We start from the raw sequence: 21,994 nt of genomic DNA, 5'->3' as shown, positions 1-21,994 counted from the left end.
TTGCAGTACTACTTTTAACATGAAGATAGGCTGCCTAGAAACTGAAGCCCCACATCCACAGTTCCCAGGTTATTATTTACCAACTGGTGTAAACCAGTAGCCTGAATTCCTCAATCTACCAAGAAGGTAAAGCAATAGCTCTGAAAGATGCAAATGGTTTTCATCTGCACCAATAAATTCAAATTGAAACCTATGAAAACAACGAGGCTATTTCAACATTAACTGCTGTGCTGCTGCTAATCTGACATGACACCAGTGGTCAAACACTGGAACCGGTTGCCCAGAGACGTTGTGGAGTTTCTGTGTGTTGAGATATTCAAAACCCAACTGGACACAGTCCTGGGCAACCTGCTCAAGCAGAGTCAGCCTGAGCGGGGGGGGTGGATTATGTGATCTCAAGAAGCCCCTTCCAACCTCAATGACTCTGTGATGTCCTGTTCAGCCCATAGTTTCAAGCCACGCTCCCACTCTTCCTGACTGTTCCTTGTTCCTCATAGTTATAAGTTAGCAACATGAAAATCTGCACAGTTGAAACAAGTATAAATAGTGCATAATAAAGCAAATGGGGCATAAAATTACCACCAGGAAAATATTACATGCTCAAAAATAGTCACACTTCATTCATATACTTCATTCAGTTAAAAATCTATCACCTAGAACACTAATAAAGCTTGCTATGGAGTATGCAAGACTTCACAAACAATAAACACACAAATGCAAAATGTATGGCAGAACTCAACTGTAACTCAGTGCTCCCTAATGGATTTCCTAAGGCTTAACAGGCAAAGAACTATGGAACAAGGAGAAATGAGTAAAGTAGACAGTAAAGAGCTGATTCACTGCAGAGAGAGTACTCACTGCGTAAGGCAGCCCGCGATAGCTGTGTTTCTGGGTGGCCCCATAGCCGTGGCTGGAGTACACATTCTTCTCACTGACAGCTGGACTAGCTTCCACAGACTCTGGGCTGCAGAGAGGGCCAGAAGTAAAACCCATCAATACAACATCATTTCTTTAGTGCTGGTATTTCACTGCTCTTTTCTATTCAACACATGAGCTCAAAATGAAGAAACTTCATGAAATCAAGGTGTGATTATGCGCTTCACCAAGCATCATGTGTGCAGAAGTTGTACAGGATGAACCTGCTTTCAGAGGGAAGGAACTGAGTAAGGGCCACCCTGGATAACTCATTAAACTGGGTCTCAATCTGGGAAGTTCAAAAGGTAATTAGCATGTAAGAAGCTCAGTTTCCTTATTGTCGAGGAAGTTGGGTCAAGTTCAGCGTTCACGTCTGAACTCAGGCAGCCTAATCTCAAAGCCACTGAACAGTGCTGCCATTTTATCTCTGCAACAGCTTATTTCAAATAGCAGCTAAGCCGCTTTCCTGCGTCTGTGCTTGTTTCTCTCTTCCTCAGACACTAATTGTCAGCCAAGTCCAATGCCCTGTGATAAAGTCTGCGTGAAACCTGCAGCTGTCCTGACAGCAGCTACCAGGGGTTGAAGATTTCTGCTACAAACAGGCAAGAAAATCCATGACCTGGACAGACAGTGGCCATAGACAAATCAGTTTTGCCCTGTGCTTTCTACACAGCAACATGGTGTGCAATGTGCTCAGGAAGAGATTTGCTGCTGAGGTACAATGCACTCTTCCACCACACGGTGGTGAAGAAAAACAGCTAAAAATGAAAGGTATATCCTTAGCAAAGCTGCAGAAACCCTGCTCAGAGAAGGGACAGCTGCAATTCAATGCAGGGAGTATTAGGTAATGAGGCTACAGACAGAACACCAGCAAGGAAACACACTGGTACAAACAGAAGATACGAGTCAGCTAAACCTCTGCACAGATCACAAGTAAGGCCCACATCAGAATGTTACTGAATCAGGTCTGCAGGTGAAATCCTCTTCCAAATTATAGCTTGGAGCTGAGCGAGCAGGAAAGAAGAACACAGGAAAGGAAAACTTTACCTTGGACCTGTGAGATCTTGCAGGATTCTCAGTGGGTCCTACATTGCCAGTGTGAATGAGGCAGCACTCACCCAGCAATGGCCAGTGGCCACGCGTGGGGCAGTGTTTAGGCACCACCCAAGAACACCTACCCCTGTGTCCTTTGGACTTCCTATTAGCTCTTGAAATCTCTGCTGTGCTGAAGTTTGCCCCACCCTGCCACCAAACCCCATACAGTCTCCAACACACCAAGCTTCTGCCTTATGCTGGAGTGAGTCTGTGCAACATAAAGAAGCTGTAACCTACTGTACAAAGAACTGCACAAAATACAAGACCTTAAGCCTAAGCAAACCACTCAGGATTTAGGAGCATGTCAAGATAAATTAAGTTGGTTTTCAATGTAACTACAGCCAGCTACATTGTCAAAAGCAGGAGATGTAGGTAGCAATATCTATCAGAGGATATACTTCTTAATAAAAGACACCCTGTGGAGCTTGTCACATAATCCAGCCTTGCTGGATCTTTGCGACAGTCCTTTAGGGCTTCCAGATTGGTACAGAGTTAAATCCCTTCAGGTTTAATCGTATTTCCAGAAACAACATTAGAAGGAAAAGAGCCTAAGCAGCCTAAGCAGCAGATCCGTCCTCTGTCCAAGTCACCCACATTCCAGTCAGCCTGGAATACCAGCAATGCTGCTGCAAGCATTAGCAATAAAACTTCCAAGACTGTTGGTGCAACGGTGTCCAAGGGCAACAACGCTGGGGCCCATGCTTCCTCAGCAGCAGCCCACCAAGGAGCTTCAGCAACTTCGTATGTACAAGCAGACTAACACACAGAAACTACTCTGCAGCCTCCACGGCACCCTCGGATGAACCCTTCAGCATTTTCACTTTCCTCTCTATCAGAGGCCATGGGAAGATGCTGAAGCTCAGCCTGAAGAGATCCAGCTCATTCTCCTTTTACCTTCCCACTGCCTTTGTGATACAGGAAATCAATCCCCTGTAGAAGACAAGAAGCTCAGAGGTTCCAGACTTCCTGCACCAAACCAGCAGAGTTTAAATGCAGAGCCTTGCAGAATAAAATCCCGGCATTCCTCATTTTTAGAAAACAGACAGAGAAACCAATTCAGAAATCTTCAAAAGCCTTCCTTCAGAGCACTCCAGCCTCAAGTTGGACCTACAAACCTCTTACAACCAGGGAAAAAGAAAACGCTTTGCCTTTTCTTCTATGTAACCATAGAAGGGTTACAGACAGTGTTTGATATCTGGTTCTTAAAGGGGCATGTGTAGATATACCCGTCTCTCCTCTCCAAAAGCAAAGTGCCTGGTACATGAGTAAACACTATTTAGCACTCTCTCCTGTCATAAGCAGTTTAAAATTCCTATATGCTGAGTCTTCAAAGTGCCCGTGTGGGAGAAGATGGTGACAAGCAATACTGGTTGTGAAACCTTGAAAAGGGAAGGATCACGTACCCGCTGCTGATGAGTGACTGACTAGACTCTACTCCCTGCTTAAATGCAACACCCAAAAATAGGGGCTTTAGGATGGAATGGAGCATCAAAAAGAGGAATGCCCAGAATGGGGCCAGTGCCAGGACAAACAAAAAGAGCATTAGCAGTCTTGCAGAGAGCACACTGTGCAGCCAAATTCTGTGCATAGTCAAATCAGGGCAAGATGGAAGGGAAAAACCATGATTCATACTCTAGCCCACTGCTCTTGCAGCCTAAAATGAAGAGTCTGCAGCAATATTTGCTCTGCATTGATCAATCTGACACGCAGGTATTTACACAGTAGGTACCTTGAAATACTACATGGGGAAATATATCTCCAAAATACCCTTTGGAAAGACATGCTACAGTCAGTGTTTCAAAGGAGGATGCAGGAGGTAGAAGCACACAGACTAACTTGAGCCCTCCCTCTTGCCTTCAAATAAAACCACAGTACTCATCCAAGCTGACATCATTCTAACAAGGGTTATAAGAGAAGATCACAGGGCAGTATTTTCTGGATTTGAAATGCTCCCGACTACTGCAGAAGCAGAGTCTTTCTGCAGAAATGGTATATCCCCTCCAACAGGCCTCAGAGACAGTGCTGCAGTGAGAGCCTAGCACAAGGGGCCTCTGAAGGACTGAGTGCCCACTGAGGTGTGTTTCGTGTCCACCCAGGCTGATGCTGCCTCACATCTCTGGCCAAGCCCCAGCAATCAGGTTCTGAGTCTGAGCTCTACTGAGGGGGGGGGCTCAGCACACTGATTACTTCATATAACACAGCTTTTGGAAGAGAAAACCTGTACCTTGCCAATGGGTACAACAAACGCACAACTGCCTGCACTTGAGTATAGACTTACTAGCCAAGCTGATATAAACCCCATGGTTGAGTGTCTCATGCTATTGAAATTCTCCTTTTCCCCACCTTTTGAGTCAAACTTACCAATTTCCATAACACTGCATTTGTTAAACACTCAGAGCCTCTGCATTCATCTCTCACACAGGCAAAGGACCATCACCCCCTATCTCCCGAGTGGAGAAAGCACCAGCACCGATCCTGCAGCCCCAGTCCAGGGCAGCCCCCAATGCCCTCCCCTCTTCCATGGGGTGACACTCACTCCGATCCTGCAGCCATGTCGGAGTAGGACGTATCTGGTGTGGTGACTCCCAGAGGGATTGCAATGCTCATGACGCCCGTCGGGGATCACGGAGTCCAGAGGGCAGCGACCGGCCGCTCCGAGGGTGGAGAGGAGCCGCAGAGCCTCGGCCAACACGTCACGGACATGGGGAAACCTGCCGGGGTAGAAACAAAGCATTGCATCTCTGTTAACAGGGTGAGGCCTCCCTCTGTAGCCCTATAGAAGGTTTTTGTACTGAACAAAGCAGGAATAGATTCCCATCAGTAATGTCTCACATCATTTTTACTATATTTTCGTACATGGGGGCAGGGAAGAGGTAGCTGGTAGCAGTTTGGTGGTGGTGAGGTTTCCAGTCTTGGACTGACATGCAATGAGCTGCTCTGCTATAAGCCGGTAATGATCCTTCCCTCCTCCCCCAACTAAACTTAGGACTCATTATCAGATAAGCAATCTATTAGCTCCTTCTGCATATTAAGCAGCAGCTGTCACCCATCACCCTCACCCTCCATCAGCATTCCCTAACCCCTTCCCCAACCAAGTTGCAGGCAAAGCCCCGTATGGATGGACAATGAGGTGGGACCTCTTGCTCGAGACCAGCTCGTATTTGCACTCCCGGCCCATGGCACGGGTGAGCGTGGTGGGCAGCGCGCTTATCCCTGTGCTCCCTTCGGCAAGCGAGGCCCGTCCTGGATCCTGCTCCAAGATCCCGGCGGACACCTCCCCGCGGCAGAGCCACGTCAGACATCTGGGCCCTCGCGCATGGGCTGCACCGAGCAGAGCCACGGCGGGGCCATAGCCTCGGCCTGAGTCACGGCAGCAGCATCACGGGGCGCAGCCGCCGGCTCCAGCTCCGTCAGGGAAGCCCATGCCCAGGCTCCTCCTTCTCTTCGCTACAGCCAGCAAAACTCCATGATATATGTGAGCTTCCAAGGGGCCGGTGGCAGACAGGGAAAAGGGGATCAGCTCCTCGTTACGTAAATAACCTCAATAAGACCTTCATAAAGGAGCCATTATTCTACGCAGCTCAAAGGAAACCCCCCCATGACACAGAGATAGCACATAGCAAAGGTAACCCCAAAACCAAAGAGAGGGTTCAGGCACCCTCTCTGCACGTTAAAGGGCAGCCTTGAACAACTTCCCACAGTCTTCCTCCCAGTTCCAGCAGCACGGACAAGCCAGCCCCTGCCCTTGCCGACAGCCATCACATGCTCCCTGGCATCCCAGGGCTCTGCCAGCAAATCCTCCTGGGCTCCAGAGAGGCCCTGAGCCAAGTTTTCCTGTGGGTAGTGCATTTCTCACGGGGAACTGCCTTTGGACACCACAGTCCAGCCATTGTTTAGCACACAAAACCCCCCCAGGAGCACAAAAACACACACTGGCCACAAGGGCAAACGAAGGCAGAGTCAGAAAGTTTAAATGCCACGTTCTATAGGGCCTTTTCCTGTTGAAAAGGCACTTCTCTTAGCACAAGGAAATACTTTCCTTCCTCAGTATACATCCCTAAGAGAAATCGTTCTGATAGTGACACCCACAGTGAATTACAGAGGCAGCACGTAAAGATTTCCGAGTGGTCTGTGGCAATTCCATGTTATGTCCCAAAACAACGGCCTGACAGGGAGGGGGAAGATGAGACAAGAAAACAGGCAGGACTAAGCTCAAACCTGAGAGCCTTGACTGTGTTTTCCATGAAAAGACTTTTAGGAAGAGTCTCATTTACCCATTCTGAAGCTTGTGACAGAATTGTGATTTCTACGCTGACACCAGATGAGACAAACTGCTGCTAAAATACAGCTAAAAAGCTGCAGACATCAATCCCTGCTCCAACCCAGCCACATAAAATGCTGGCACAAGGTTAAAAGAAAGCAGTTTCTCAGTGTCTGAAGGATTATTCCCTTTCAATGGACATAGAAAACCCCTTCCCCTACCCTTAGTTCTTTTAAAACCCTTGATCAGGTATTTCCCCCCCAGTCCCATTGATCTCTTGCCTCTGCCATGAGCATTCCCAGCTGGCAGCAGCCTGAGATTTCATCAGGACAAATTCCACCTCCTGCCTGCCTGTGACTCAGCAGAACTGGAGGATTTCAGGTGCACCTTCTGGACTCAAGGCACAGGATACATGGTCAGTCCTGGGGTAACTGGGGCAAGTTTCCAGCCACTTCTCATAGGAAACCCTTTTCCCCCCCTAACACTGTACAATCCCCATTGCGTGGAAACACTCTGTTAGCTCCCACTTTTGGGAAAAACTCAGGGGAGAACCATGAAATCCCAAACAGAATGGTTAGAGACAAGGCACATCCCAGTTCAGTCACTGCTGTGTTGACCCAGCAGTACTCGCCCAACCATCACCCCTGCTCAGGTTTTGCTGTCGGTTGCTGCTGTTTAATGTGTACTTTCAACTCTGACAATGCAACCTTCAAACCGAGTTGTTGAGACCCAAGTTCAAGTGCTGGCCAAGACCACGTCACCTTTGGGATAGATCACAGCCTGGTGGTCATGAAACTTGGCCTGGATACATCCAGAACACAAGCCTGCACAGAACACACTGGGGTTGGCATCAAAACCCATCAAGCTGGCTCATTTCCTGTACATACAATCCCATGCTCCTTCCTACCTCACCCCCCAAGAATATAAAGCTTCATGGAAGGAGAAAAGTCACACCAAGGTCTCTCCAGTGCCACTGCAAGAAGTTCTCCTCTGAAGTTCAAGGTCTTAATGTAAATTTGCTGAGCTTCGGACTACAGCACAAAGCTATCACCCTCGTGATACAGTTCTTCTTGAAATCAAATGGAAATAGGAATTTTGGGTTCAAACTTAAATAGGGGAGATTTAGGTTGGATGTAAGGCAGAAGTTCTTCCCTGTGAGGGTGCTGAGGTGCTGGCACAGGGTGCCCAGAGAAGCTGTGGCTGCCCCATCCCTGGCAGTGCTCAAGGCCAGGTTGGGCACAGGGGCTTGGAGCAAGCTGCTCTAGTGGAAGGGGTCCCTGCTCATGGCAGGGGGTTGGAGCTGGATGAACTCTAAGGTCCCTTTCCACTTTTGCCACCTACAGGCCTACCCCTTTAACTAATCATACCAGTATAAAGACACCTGGTCTTCCCCAGCACCATCAAACAGCCCAGATGAGCATCCACCTGCAGAACCACCCCTGTGTTTGGATCCTTGTTTCCCCCTCGGCTTGGGTCACACACCAAGGGACTCACCCCTCTGCAGCCCATAAGAGGCTGCCTTATCTAGAATATGAATATATGCTCTTCAATTATTACATCCTGTATTGATGGAAAGGACTGCAATAAATCAAAGTGGCCAAATGAAGGTTAGGCAACACCTGCTAGAGCAGTGAATTTAATCTTCCAAGCTCTGTTTAGGATGCAGCAGCCGCAGCGCTGCACTGGCTCACTTCCACAACCACTGCTGACTGTGTTACAAGTCAAGCAGATGCAGAATTTACTGCTAGAAACTCTGTTCATTCCTGGTGGTGGTAAAAGTCAGTATTAAAGGGGACAATCAAACATGTTCAGTCAAACAGCACACCAGAGCTTCCTCCTTCAAGCTGTGGCTGGTTGTGTTTTCACTGGTGTCTTGGTGTCGCAGACCTCTCTGGTGTGCAACACTTGGTGACAGACTCTACAAAACAGTTGTGCACCATCAAAAATTCACCCCCAGACAAAAATGCCTGGGCACAGCCTCACAGACTGTGTGTGTGTGCGTTCCCTAAATCCAGGTGCTCAGGCTCCATCAGCATTTGGTGCTGCTGTACAGCCTCAGGGTGAACAGCGTGCTCCCCTCGCACAGACTCCAGGGTAAAGCAGTTACCAAGCAGGGGGAAGGACAGATAACAGGATTATACTAGTGTCCAAATGATAACTACCATCCTCTTCTGCACACTCAGGTCACCTATATAGGATGAGCTCCATATCTTCAAGCTCCCAAGCTTACCAGTCACATCAAATTCAAAGCATGCTTCTTCTCATTCATCTCACACTGCCACTGGCCAGAGCTGGTGGTGAACTGGAAATAGCAGCTCTGCCATGCAGCCTTCCTTGGCATCCTCTCCATCAGCCTCAGCTGGGACAGAGCCAGCAAATTCTGACCCATTCATACTTATGCTGTCATCTGCACCAATAGCAAACTGCTGCAAGTGGAGCAGCATAAAAAAGCATGACCAGGCTTACGGATCCTATTCCTTCATCTCTCCCCCAGGAAAGTCTGGAATAGCCAAAATCTATGGGACATCTAATGTAAACACGTAGTGCTTCAACTAGCGCACTGAAAAGGTCCCATCTCACCAGCCAGTGCCACCCAAATACAAGTACAGCCCACTCAAGTCCAGTCAAGCACTGCCTGCTCCTCCCAGCACACCCATAAACCTCATGTCAAGGACAGGTCTTTGCAGAATGTCAGCTACCTTTAGTACAAGCAGAATCGGATTGTGGGGGGGTTGTGTTTAAAATGGCTGGCTCCAGAAAATGCACCAAATTCCCAGAATTTCTGATGTGTTATTCTACAAGGACACTTATGCAGGGGCAGGGCAGAGCAGACAAATCCTTAAGTCGTTCAGCTCCAACTTACCCTGAAACACAGAGATTGCTATAAGTACTTGAATTATGCCTCCGTCTACCAGTACAAATGCTAAGCTCTGCTCTGAAAACAAGCTGGCTTCACAAAGCAGCAAGGAAACAACTGTGCCAGCATTAAAAAATGAAGTATTGACATGAGGATTTACTGTTATCATTAGTACCATCTATCATCTGCTAGGTGACTGACACAGCAAGACAGCAATCCATCCACTCCACGGGGTCTGGGAGAACTCAGCCCTACTCCACAACAGAAAGGATCAAACTAACAGGCAACACAAGTTGTCAATAACATTACCAGCTACTTATGCATATCATGATAACCAAATTGTTGACAAAAACAGTGCAGTAGTTCAAGGTTTCTTAAGACTCTCTCCTGTTTCATACGTAAGTAACTATATGCAAAAAGAAAACCTATGCATACATTGGTTCAGGGTTTATCTTGCTCCCTGGGATCTGGAGGACCATGATAAAGCACCAACAAGCTCTTGGAACAGTTAGAACAGTAAGTGTCAAAAAGCAACAATCCAGCAAGACCCAGTTCTGCTCACCATGCTGCATGAGGCCTGGAGTCAAGGATGCTGCTTTTAGGACATGGGTAGTTTCAAACAGCTTTTGGTACCTGTGGGCCTGTGCATTAGTCAGGTTGTTCCATACAGGATATGAAATCATATTAGCAATTCACATTATTCTTACAGGACTCTATGGAAACACTAGGAACTACCCCAATGCACATCCTGACTAAAGTCTGCATGATAAAGCTGTTCATTGAAGGCCACACTTAAAACTGAGCTACAAGCAAGTTAAACTGATATTGTAAAATGTGGTAAGCAGCTGGGAACTTGAATCCCTTTTGGTTCAATTTACTCAAAGTCGGTTTAAGCTGTTTGAAGGCAATTTCCGTCATGCCCATCCTTGGAATTCCATCATTTTATCTGATGAAGAAAACATCAATTTTAGTTAAAGTCCTCTGCAAACTACACCCTAAGGGACTGCGAACGATGACGGTGAGCAACTGAAAGAAATTAAACCATCAAGCAGGGAAATTACAAAATGCATAGTCAAGAAATCTCAGCAACTGACCCAAGACTGCAGAGATTCAGAAAAGCAAGAACAAAAACCTCAAAACCTTGCTGTTGCTTCAGCAATCGAGAAGTTACGCAAAACCTCATTGCTTTGCAGATAGAAGTCAAAAAAAATCTGTGTTTTTCTTTTGGAATCATGAAGGATTTCAGGTATTATGATAAGAAACAGAAGAGAAATTGAGGAAGAGTTAAAGGGTGGGCAGGTAAGACTTTGCCTCCAGAAATACCTTCCTAGTGGACAATTCAACCACATTCTTTGAAGTCTAATACACTCTGGAGATGGAGATGGTCAGACAAGGGTTTGCCTGGACTTTCTTATAGCATCTAATTTGCATCACAGAACCTTGCTGGAAAGTTTCATTTATATCGATTGGAAACTGGTTGAAGAGTCATAGCCAGGGATAATTCCATAGACAAACACATGCCAAATTAGAAAGGGGAAGCAAATTACAGCGTAGCAGTGATCCGTGGCAGACCAAATTGTTCTGAGGTATGTCTATGGGGAGGAGACAGACACCGGGAAACTTTGTCTGCATCCCAGGTCCATGAGCTGCATTTGCACCCAGTCTGCCGAGTAGGAAGGTGGCAGAGGTGATGTTGAAAAGGAATAACAACCCCAGCGTAAAGGGGAAAGGCCCATCCCAACCAAGAACTCCATACTGAAGTCCTCTTAAGGGCCATGCGCAGGAAATCTTCAAGGAAACCCCATAATACTCTGAAAATCTAGCAATCTATGAAATGCTAACACTTCAAAAAACTTAATAACCAACATAATACTTAAAGAATAATGGTAATGGGGGACAAATTCAGAAAAATCCCATAGACTTGGAATAACTGTTGGCTCTTTTCTATGCTGCAAGCATTGATTTTTATTGCCTCTGTGTCTCTCAGCATCACAAATCATTGGTGATGACAACAGATTCCTCAAGTACGGAAACAGTACCTAAAATGATAATTTCAACAACAGCATTTTTGAAAGGAAGCCCCTGAAAACACTTTTATTTTTGAAAATACTTGGTTTTATTCTTTCCTGAAAGATATACAGCAATACAAGAAGTAAAAAAATTACACAAAGGACCCCACAGAAACGATGACACAAAACTTACTAAAGTAAATGGAAGAGGGAAGAGGAAAACCATCCCTCTTTTCCTTCAGTGCTACGAACTTTTCATCTGGGCCAGTCACAGGGGAAAACTACTCTGCAGTGAGGGGAACACATCCCAATTGCTACACCAGCTCCATACTGTGAGCTTGCTGCTCTCTTTTCCCACAGGGTGAAGGAGAACACTCAAACCTCTGTATGTCACAAAAAAAAAAGGCAGACAAATGCAAGCACAAAGCTTCTGAACTGATATTTGGAGATGAAGGGCTGACAAGTAACCTCCAGTGAATCCCGCTCTGGCAGCTGATGTTACTGCTGCACTGTCCGTTCTAAGCCTCTGCCAAACCAGGTGGCAGGAAGGAAACGTTGCCATGTCTCATCAAGTGCAGTGGATGCCAAGAGTGGACTAAAAGCAGAAGCAGGTAAAACACACAATCCCTTTTAGATACGGTTATAGAGGCAGACAGCTAGGAACAGCAGTCCTGGAAACGCTCAGTCCACCACACCGTGTCCATAGAAATCGGGTTTTCAGGATCAGTTTGGGGCCTGTCTACATCAGAAAATGGCCACAGTAAAAACAAGACTCAAGATGAATTTAAATAATATAAACTCTGGTTTAATCCTATCAGACCAAAGTGTTTCCTTATGGTAAGTTTTGTTGCTTGTGAACGTAACAGTACTCCCATGAGCGGTTGTACCTGTGTAACTACAAACCTTCCCTAAGCAGACAAGCTCCAAACTAAAGAGTTTGACAGACAACCCCCCTCAAAAACAACTTTAGGCCTTGAAATTGCGTTTTGAAGGTATTTCAGAGAAAAAGCCCGTCCCACATGCAAGGTCAGAGGGAAACAGAGTAATAAAGGGCCATAACTAGGACCAAATCCAAACCCAGAGTATTACAGTTCCCATGAGAATCCAGGCAGTCCAGAGTCACGGGAAGTCGCTGTATATAGCAGGGGAATCAGCAGAATTCACTGGCAGGGAGCAGAAGCTGCAACCAGTGGAAGGCTGACCACAAACAAGCTGCCAGGAGCAGGATTGCAACGTCCAGCCCTAGTACTGGAAAAAGGATTTCTCCATAATCCCACTAAACACCCTCTGCCTCGCAGGTCTCGCTCTGCATCCTTTATCCATCTATTTAAGGCCCCCACGTGATGAAGGCTCCTGCACGGCCACTCCCAGCTCCAGAGGAGCCTCCAGCAGCCGCTTCCAAGGCAGACGTTGCATCAGCCAGGTGTGCAGGAAGCAGTGGAGATAAAGCAGCTGTTGAAGGGGCTCTCGGACGGAGGCCGCTTCAGGAATCCCGTGCAAAGGACGACAGGAAGGAGAGGGACGTTCCGTACACAGAACGGAGCTTCATCGGCTTCAGAAAGCCTTTGTGCTGGGGCTCCGGACCTGGCTTTTCTCCCAGAGATGATGCAACGCTGAGGAACAAGGTCTGTGCCAGAGAAAACTATTCACAGGCTATGCAGATGGCAACGCAGCCAAAGGCTCTCACATCAAAACACGCCGGAGCCCATCCAGGCCCGGCAAACCCCCCCCAGGCCTCCCTTTGTGCCCCTCGGGATCCTCCATTTCACGTTGCCACCTCGCTCCCATCACAAGCACGGCTTCGAGGGAGGATGAAGGGCCTCACGATAGACAGGAAGAAGTAAAAAGGGGGTTTAAAGTCGTGCTAAAATCCCAGCTCTGCCTCTGATGTGTTGGAGGGAAGAGGCTGAGCTCAAAGCCTCGGGGATCCTCCCGTCACCGCGGCTTGCCAGCGCATGCCTGAGCTCCCCAAACACGTACGGCAGCCTCGGCCCCGCTCTCACACACCAGGAAACCACGCAGGGACAGCCCAGGCAGCCATGGCAACACCACACAGTGTGGCAATTATGGAGCCGTGGCTCCCAAGCAAAGGTTCACCCTTCATTTCCATCACAGCGCTCATGCTGAGCCTTCCCCCACGCCTCAGCCCCAACCATCCCTGAGCGCGCTGCTGGCTCCAGCCTGGGCTCTGTGGTCTGTGACCAGTGAGTTCTGCAGCCCTGCACCTGGGCTCCACAGCATGCAGATGCATTCTTCCCCGCGTTGTAAGTTACTCCAGGCTTCGGGAATGCTCTTGTGCCGCGTCCCAACAAACACTGGTTTGTCTGACGTGCCTCGAGTGGGAAACCAGGCTACAGAGACACCTGCAACCTGCGCCACGCACAGCCAGAGCCGGACCCATTCACTCACTGAGCTGCGTAATCACTGCCAGGCACTAAAACCGAGGGGATTTCACAGGATTTCAGCAATCTTCCAGCGCTGGGGCAGGTTTCCAAGCTCAGCACAGGGCACTGCCCCACTGCATCCCCTGCTCTGGCATGTCTCTGTAATTGCCCAGAGAAGCTGTGGCTGCCCCATCCCTGGCAGTGCTCAAGGCCAGGTTGGACACAGGGGCTTGGAGCAAGCTGCTCCAGTGGAAGGGGTCCCTGCCTGTGGCAGGGGTTGGAGCTGGATGAGCTTTAAGGTCCCTTCCAACGCAAACCAGTCTGGGATTCTATGAAACATCACCAACTGTGGCACATGCCCAAGCACTGGTGCCCAGGGGCACCCTTAGTCATTTAAGATGGTCCCGAGACCCCTATAAATCCAGACATTTCCTGCAGGTCTACTTTCCCCAGCACAAAACCTGTTAAAGAGCAGACAGTCACTAGGATGGTGGATGAGAGCCATCACAAAGGCCCAAAGGCAGCAGCATATCAGCTAAAAAGCCTTATTTCCTCTTCCACCCACTTGATGGTGCTGAATTATGTTCAAGAGATGTTCTTCACTGCTGTTAACTTGTCTGGCTTACTTACACATTCTGTTATATTGTATTTTGGCACTGGCGAGGTACACGCTGATCCCAAGGCATTCCCTGGCTCTGCATGTTGGATCTTCCATGCATGGTGGATATTCACCCATACATTACACTAGTCTTACAGTATTATAATATGATAGTAGTCAGATTTACAGAATGAGCCATCAGCCAACAATATCCTGGATGCCTTAAGGAATATAGATTTTGATAAGTTATTTTGGTAGGTTTTGGTAAAACAAGACAATCAAAGACTTATTCTTACAACCACAGGGATGAAGGCAGAATACATATTCAGGAAGCTCCCAAATACCTGCTTCATAAGTGCTAGCAAGAAATGCAAAGCTCAGTGGTACAGACTCTGCTGAGAGCCATGGTCACTTTTCGGAGCAGCCCACTGTTCTGTTAGGAAGATGAAAAGCAGGTAATGCAACTGAACACTTTTCCAAAGGAAATGCAGATGACCAGAAATCAGCAGTCAAGAACCTGCAACCAGTGTCTGAACAGAAGTCACTCCAACCAGTTTTATACCTGGTGACTTGCAGATAAGTTACTAAGCTCTTCCTCTGAGCAGAGCTTCTCTGAGCACACAGCACCGTAACCAACCACCTGAACTGCTTGGGGGTGGTAACACTGGAGTACTGACATCAAACAGCTGGCCAAGGGTGCTCGTTTTCGAGCTCTCATGGAAGTGATGCTGAGTGAGTGGTTCTGTAACACATCTATGCATCCCTATCTGCTACCACAACCGCTGGCTTTTCAAAATGTTGAATTATGAGCTGAGTAATACACTGAGGACATTTTCATAGTTATCGAAAACGCAACTAAGCACTGGTAGGTACAACCACACGATGAAACTAAGAGGAACACAAGAGCTTCTCGTGCTGAAGAGACCAGCAACCCACCTCCAGCAGGTCATCTCCATCAGCCTCTTGATGCTGGGGAGAGAGGGATGATGGCACAGCAGAGAGGGGAGGCAAGGAAAGGGGGGAGATTTCCTTCCTGCTAAGCCTTCACTACCTCTTTTGTGTGCAGTGCTGTCTGTGAGGTGATTCTGCAGGTTAAGACAGATAGGGCTGTCTGGATGAGGTGAGTAGCAGGGGTTGCTGCATTAGCTCTCAGAGCTGGAGGCCTTTGCTTTACACTGTGTAGTGCCCCAACACGTTTCTGCAGTTTGCTATCCCTTTAGCCGTAAGCAAGGAAACTTGCAGTTGCTAGACAACCTCCTTCCCACCTCAGAAATAGCTCAATTTATGTGACAAATCCATAGGCTCACTGTTCAAAAAGCTACACAGTTTTGAGCTGCCTTTTCTTCCTTTAGGACACAGCAGCATTTCCTTACTGCAGAGCTGCAGAGATGAGAGCCATGGGGCTCCTCCCTGGCTGGACCTGGAGTAGGAGAGGAGAGGCAGGAATGCAGCCATGCAGGAGAGGAGGCGAGAGCAGCCCAGGTAGCTCCAGGTCCTCCTCTGCACAGCAAGACCAACCAGAAGAGCTTTACCTGCACAAAGCAGCAGATCTTGAGAGCTACCAGAAGGGAATTTCAGAGCTCTGCATGTCTGCAAAGGCATCTGGAACAAGGAAACGTACAGAAATAGAGAAACTTGGCAGCCATCGAGGGAGTGGTGGAATGGCCAAACGCAAATAAAAAGTAGAAGCATGATCTGGAGCCATTACCAAACTGAGTCACTCCATTCCCCAGGTAAGTTTACAAAGCGAGGGAGGAGCAGAATCGCTGAAGCATTCCCATTTGGATGGCATGAAAACCAGGAAAGAAGTGCCATTAGAACACTGCTTGGGAACAAGTATTTCATACTGTATCAGCCACAAATACACTCTCTGACTAAATCCAGTTAGCTTGAGAGATAGAGACTATCCTAGAGTAACTTAAGAATGAAACCTCGCAGGAGCGCTGCTGCTCGCGCTGCCTCTCAGAGGAGCTGTGCTCATGTTGCCCTTGCGCAACTTTCTTCATGCTGTTGCTAAAAAAGGATGAAAAAGATTTAGAGCCTTGTGCTGCGGTCAACTGGCACTCAGCAATGCTCATCTGAATACAGCGAGTGCACACACTCAGAGCAGGGCTTCTCTGAAGAGGCTTTCAGAAAGCCTTAACCATATCTTAAACATCTGAAGTAACGCAGGATGGGAAAGAGCCGAGTTCCAACGATGCAAGCCACAAAGCATTAAATTTCAGAGCTCCCTTCACATCTTATGTGTCTTATGCAAGGCAGTATTCGAGTACCAGGTTAACTGTTTCTCCTCTAAATTCATCCTGATTTCACGATCTTGGCTCTGGCAGCAAGTGCACGTACCTGAAACCGTGCCAACTGATTATGGCATGGATCCTTTTTAAACTCCAGTGTCAGGAATGCAGCAGGCATGAGTTGGGCCTGGTTTAAAAGACCAAGATGAATGTTTGCTCCTTCCCCCTTCCCTGTAAACCATTCCAATGCTTAATTATCACTGCTAAGAAACTGTACTTCCAAGATTGAATTTGTCTAACCTCAGTTGATATTGCTATGCCTTTGTCAGCAAATCTCGCAAGGCCTTTTAGAGAAAGATCAAGTCCTCTCTCCATTGTCTTTTCAATAAGCTGGGTAAGTTGAGCTCCTTTAAGCCTCCCATCATGAGGCTTATTTTCCAGTCCCTGGATCATTTCTGCAGCTGTCCTTTGAATTCTCTCCAAACACACTGGCATCCTTCTTGAAGCATGGAAACCCAAATTCAATTCCAGTATCAGCCTCAAGGTTGCTGTGTTTATAAGATTACTTATTTTTGCTTCACATTCCATTCCCCCACTTGTTTGGTTATCCTCAATATGCCCAAGAATCACATTAACCCTTCTAAATGCTGCCCCAAGGACCATGTAGAGGGAACCAACTGGAAGGATCTTAAAGCCCTCTGAGCTACTGCTTTACAAAATGCTGTTTCACTTTATAGATGGGGTTGCAGTTTTGCTAACAAATGCATCACCTTGCAAGGGGATGGATTCGTATCTTTTATTGAAATGTGGAAAACCTATTCAGAGCTCCCTAAACACACTTTATTATCCCACTAGTGTCTCTCTGACAGAAGCTCTATCAAATATTTTATGCTACCCAGATAAAATAGATTCTAAAGAGCAGTAAGTGAAAAGCTGATTTCATCCCACAACCTTCTATAAAGCCAGGTGTGTCCTGTCCAAGTTACAATCCCAGCTATTTTAGATCTCCGCTGTTAATGCAATTTCTCCAGCACAACCATTTCTAGTGTCAGAGCATCCTGCCTTCTTCCTTGTAATTCCTGCCCTCTCTATCCCAACCAGGCATGGGCCCCCCCACACCTCCTACACCCACAGAACACTCCAGGCTGGAAGGGGCCACTGAAGGTTAACTGAAGGAAACCCCCTCCTCTCCTCAAAGCAGAGCCAGCTTGGATCAGGCTGCTCAGGGCATTGCTCATTTCTTCTCCAGGGCCACCAAGTGTTTGCGTAACTATGCATTTTAAGGCCAAAAATAACCTTCTAATGATCTGACTTTCCACCTAACAAAGACTGGAAAATCTCACCTAGTCATTTCTACACTTGGCATTGCAGCTCACAAATGAGCTAGGCCATGTTTGTCAAGCACAGCCTACAAAACACCATATGGATTTACCACAATTCTTTGGGGGGGAATGGAAACGCATGCAACAGACTGCAGCCCAGTGGTCCCCAGGCACCATCAACCCACTATTAAGTCTTCACAGTGAGCACAGCACATCTGTAGTTCTTAGGAAAAAAAGTATAAAACTTGGGTTTTTTTTAAAACTAAAACTACATGAAACACTTTCTCAGAAGCCTTTGAAGAATGCTTCGAACTACCCAAGTGAAGCTCCAGCTCTAACTCCTCCAAAGGAGACTGTTCTTCCACTGTATATGTGGGTGACTTAAGATGTCAGCTTTCCCAGTTCTGTGAAACATGTAGTAGTGGCAAATGTAGTGGTATCATCTTAAATGTCATCTTCCATACCCACAGTGGTAAGATGCATCAGCACCTGCCTTTAGCAATATGATTTATCAGCACCTATATTTATCAATACATTTATTTAACAACATACTCACAGCATCTGTCTCCTTGACTACCTAAATAAGGATGCCCATCATCCCTTAACTAGCAGAGTATCTCTCAACCCACACAGGCCAGTCCCTACAAAGCTTACCAGTCACTAGCAAGAATCTCCTCCACCTCTCCAAAAACCCCATAATTATAGCAACAAAGGACTATTGTGGACATGTATTTATCCACACAAAAGCATGTCATAATAGTGCAGTTCTCCCCCTTTGCTTAAAAAAGAGCTATGTGAAATCAAAGCAACTAAGAGCAGGGCTGGATTTATGTAACAGCAAAACCCACTACACTGAAATGGGAGATGCTAGCCAAGATCCTGTGATCCTCTCACCTTACATTCTTCCCTAAGCATCCATTTTTGGCCCTGTCAGAGCTGAACAAAACCTTCAGCCTGACTCAGGAGAGCCACTCTTGTTCTCACATTACATTCCCTGCTCTCCTGTCCAGGATTATCAGTGCTGCATTCCCTGCCAGCAGCAAGGAACCTCTTTAAACTTGGAAAAAACGTGGAACAGAATAAAAACAACTCCAAGCAATCCCATCACATGAGTAAATGAAGCTTGACAGCATGATGGATGCTGCAGGTTCACCACTATGAAGGCACTCCTAAGAAGATGGCTTGCGCTTGTTACAGCTTCACAGAAGCACAACAGACGCTGGTTTGCCGCATTCAGGAGGGAGATGCTCAACTATTTAGATTGGACGCATTTTATATAAGACTGAAGATGACTAAGTCACAGCTGGACAGATTATGTTCTAGAAGCAAGCTACACGCTCCTCCCTGTACCTTAAACAACAGCAGTTCCTAAGCTGCATCTTTTCTCCTTTCAAACACAAGACACTGAGTTCTCCAACGAAAAGAAACAGCCAGAAAATATTCAGGACAGGATGCTTTAACCGAGAGGAATTTCACCAGTCATCCTAGGGCTGATTTCATTTTGTCATTATGGAAAAACTGAGAACTCTCAAGACCTCAGCTGGGTAACAGTGGGATAGGAGAATGATCTCAGCACAGGAGGGGAACAGCACAGACAGGGATTATCTTCCTGCACAATGCAGATAGACTTTGTGTGCACTGAACATCCAAACACAGTTTGCCAAAATACTTTGAAGGCCCTTTCACACTGTGCATCAGTCCTGATGGCTGCATATCAGTAGCAACATTGTTCTTAACCCCAGCTATCTTGCAGCATTACAAAGCTAGTGAAAACAAGCAGGAAAAGCACCCTGGCCCAAACTACTGCACTTCCCCATCAGCAACTCAAACAGGAGATTTTTCCACCTGTATCCACCTCATAATATGCTCCCCCTACACCTATTAACATCAGTACTAAAAACACAGGTTGCTTTACTGAAAGAAACCAAAGGCACATGCAGAAGCAACACAGCACTGCAGAGCATGGACACGTGAGGGCTGGTGTGGGAGAGACAGCTACCAAAAACGTCTGAGAAGTGATTTGTACCACTAGATCAGGAGTCACCCCCCGACCCCGTGTTTTACCTCCACACTGCCTATGAGACGTCCTGTGCAAGCTAATCCCTTCTTTCTGTCTCCATTTTCCCACCAGTGAAATCAGAATACTACTACCTGGGATGTCACACTCAGTGTTTCTGCGTGTGAAAGCTGGAGGTGAATCAATGGATCTCACCCTATATCACTGCGGCCGTCTCACTTGTTTCACTCGTGGGCTCAGGACCCACACGTGCATCCCCAGTGAGGAACAGCAGTCTCCCGAAATGCAGGGATGATCAGTTTAACCAGAGAGATTTTACTCTAAGGTGAACTACACCTCAACACAGCTCCATAGCAAGTCCCACTGGTTCAAGATGACTTTTACACTTGAATCCCACGTACCCTTCCAGTAACAACCATCTTCCTTAACAACTTTGGTAAAAAGGTTTCCATCATCTTACAAATACACTTCAAGGCCACTTATTTCCTCCCTCACAACCTTCTCTTCACATAAAACTGGGAATTTCAGAAGTCCTTGCAGATGCTATCCCGACCCAGTGACTCTCACAGGAACAGCCTGATTTGCTATCGCTCAGAGACAGGAGTGAGGCCTTAAACCCTAGCAGAGCAACAGAAAGCTACAAACTTTGCTTGCAGGAACAGCCTGCTCCTACATCACCCCCATCCATTTCCACTCTGTGATATGGCTTCAAATGAAAAAGCAGGGATTTCCAGATCAAGGATTTCACCAGGAGGATCCTGGTGACATTTGCACACGGTTCTGCAAAAACCAGGTAAGTTCCATCAATACTTGGATGTGCCACTGCATTCTCCTCCAAGGTCCTCTTCAGTGAGCTTCTGCTGACCACTTCCCAGCTGCCCGTCCCAAGCTGCAGCCCAGAAAAGGCTGACAAATGACTCGATGTTGCAGTGTCTAATCTCACTTTTAGACTATGTCAGTGCCTTGTTCTTTATTCATTTATTACTTCTATCTGCATATGTAAGACTCAGAACTACGGGAGCAGGAAATGGGACACATTAATTTCCCCCTCAGTTCCCTGGCAGCTTGCGGGGAAAGTCCCCAGTTTGTGAATTTTTCATCTTATAAATTGTGTATCTGAACTTTTCCTATAGGATATTCTCAATGCACAGTGTCCAAAGAGGACTTGTGCCATCAGATGCAGGCACTTCTGTGCTTGGCTTCTTGAGTCTCTCTGGCCGACCCACACTGTGCTCCGAGTGTTTCAGGAGCTAAGCTGGAAAGGCAACAACCACTGCTCATCAGGCATCACTACCAGTGATTTCCAGAGGTCTGTAAAGGATGGATAACACTGGCTTGGGACTTCAGCACCCAAGTGCCTCTTAACCTCAGGCAGAGTACCCAAAACACCTCCCCAGACAGGACCATTTCCTTTACACAAGCCTTAGTTCTAACCTCAGCAGAGATCTTCCTACTGACAAGACACTTATCTGAAGATGCAGGTTTGGGATGGCATACCCCAAAATACAATGTCTGTTAGTAACATTTTCCACCTTCTGCCCAGGCACTGTCAGATAAAGGACACGTCCCAGCCCTGGATACTTATCTGGGGGCACGAACACAACTGTTCAGATGAAGCACACGCAGGAACTCCTCACCCTAACGCTCCCCTTGTGACCACACTGCAAAGCCAAAACAACTGCTACTGCCTGTGAAGCAGAAGACAGCAAATACAATCTGCTGCGTTCCCTCATCGCAAAGTCATTAATTTGGGGCTATTTGCAAAGGTTTTCATTAACTAAAAGATCACCCTCACAACAGATGAGTTTTCTTGCTTACGAGACATACTGCTCACGGCCAATGTGGATTCTTCACACAGCAACATGCATTTGGAGATGTCATGACATGCTAACATTTAAATAGCTTTATTTAAGCACAACTAGCCAAAACGCTACCTCAAGTTTTACCAGACCAAACACTCTCACTAAATAGGAGCCTAAAAGCCTCGGCTCACAGTGAGCACACACTGCAGACAACTGCTCTATTTCAAAGATATGCTGCTATAACCAAGTTTTCTGTAGGAAAGAAATAGGATTCAAGTTGTTGCTGCAACTGGCCTCGGTTGAATTACATCTGTGTGTTGTTCCAGCTGCATGTCTTTCAGCAAAGTGATATGGAATTCATGCCATGGTTGTTTCACTGCTGTAGTTTTTATACATTTGACTGACAAGGTTATCTTCAGTCATCACTTTCTGCTTGCCCTGATATTTTACAACTCATAATGACCAGCAAGTAAATGCAAACTAACGACTTTCTAATTGCC

The 21,994-nt window shown here is 46.9% G+C and overlaps 1 protein-coding gene across 1 annotated transcript in view; it reads right to left on the bottom strand.

Annotated features, from left to right (window-relative positions):
• SETD5 (SET domain containing 5) overlaps positions 1-21,994 on the bottom strand; it is a 62,422-nt gene that overhangs the window by 32,267 nt on the left and 8,161 nt on the right. Inside the window, exons 2-3 of the mRNA XM_061357209.1 lie at positions 4,547-4,721; positions 859-964 (exon numbers count right to left, since the gene is read on the bottom strand). Coding sequence (XP_061213193.1) covers positions 859-964; positions 4,547-4,617 — 177 coding nt within the window. The 5' untranslated portion in view covers positions 4,618-4,721. The remainder of the gene's footprint in view (positions 1-858; positions 965-4,546; positions 4,722-21,994) is intronic.

Source organism: Neopsephotus bourkii, unplaced genomic scaffold, assembly GCF_033783945.1.
Source record: "Neopsephotus bourkii isolate Nb327-2 ecotype Australia unplaced genomic scaffold, CSIRO-AGI_Nbou_v1 NB_887, whole genome shotgun sequence".
Lineage (NCBI taxonomy): Eukaryota > Metazoa > Chordata > Aves > Psittaciformes > Psittacidae > Neopsephotus > Neopsephotus bourkii.
This window is presented reverse-complemented; position numbering and strand designations above follow the sequence as displayed.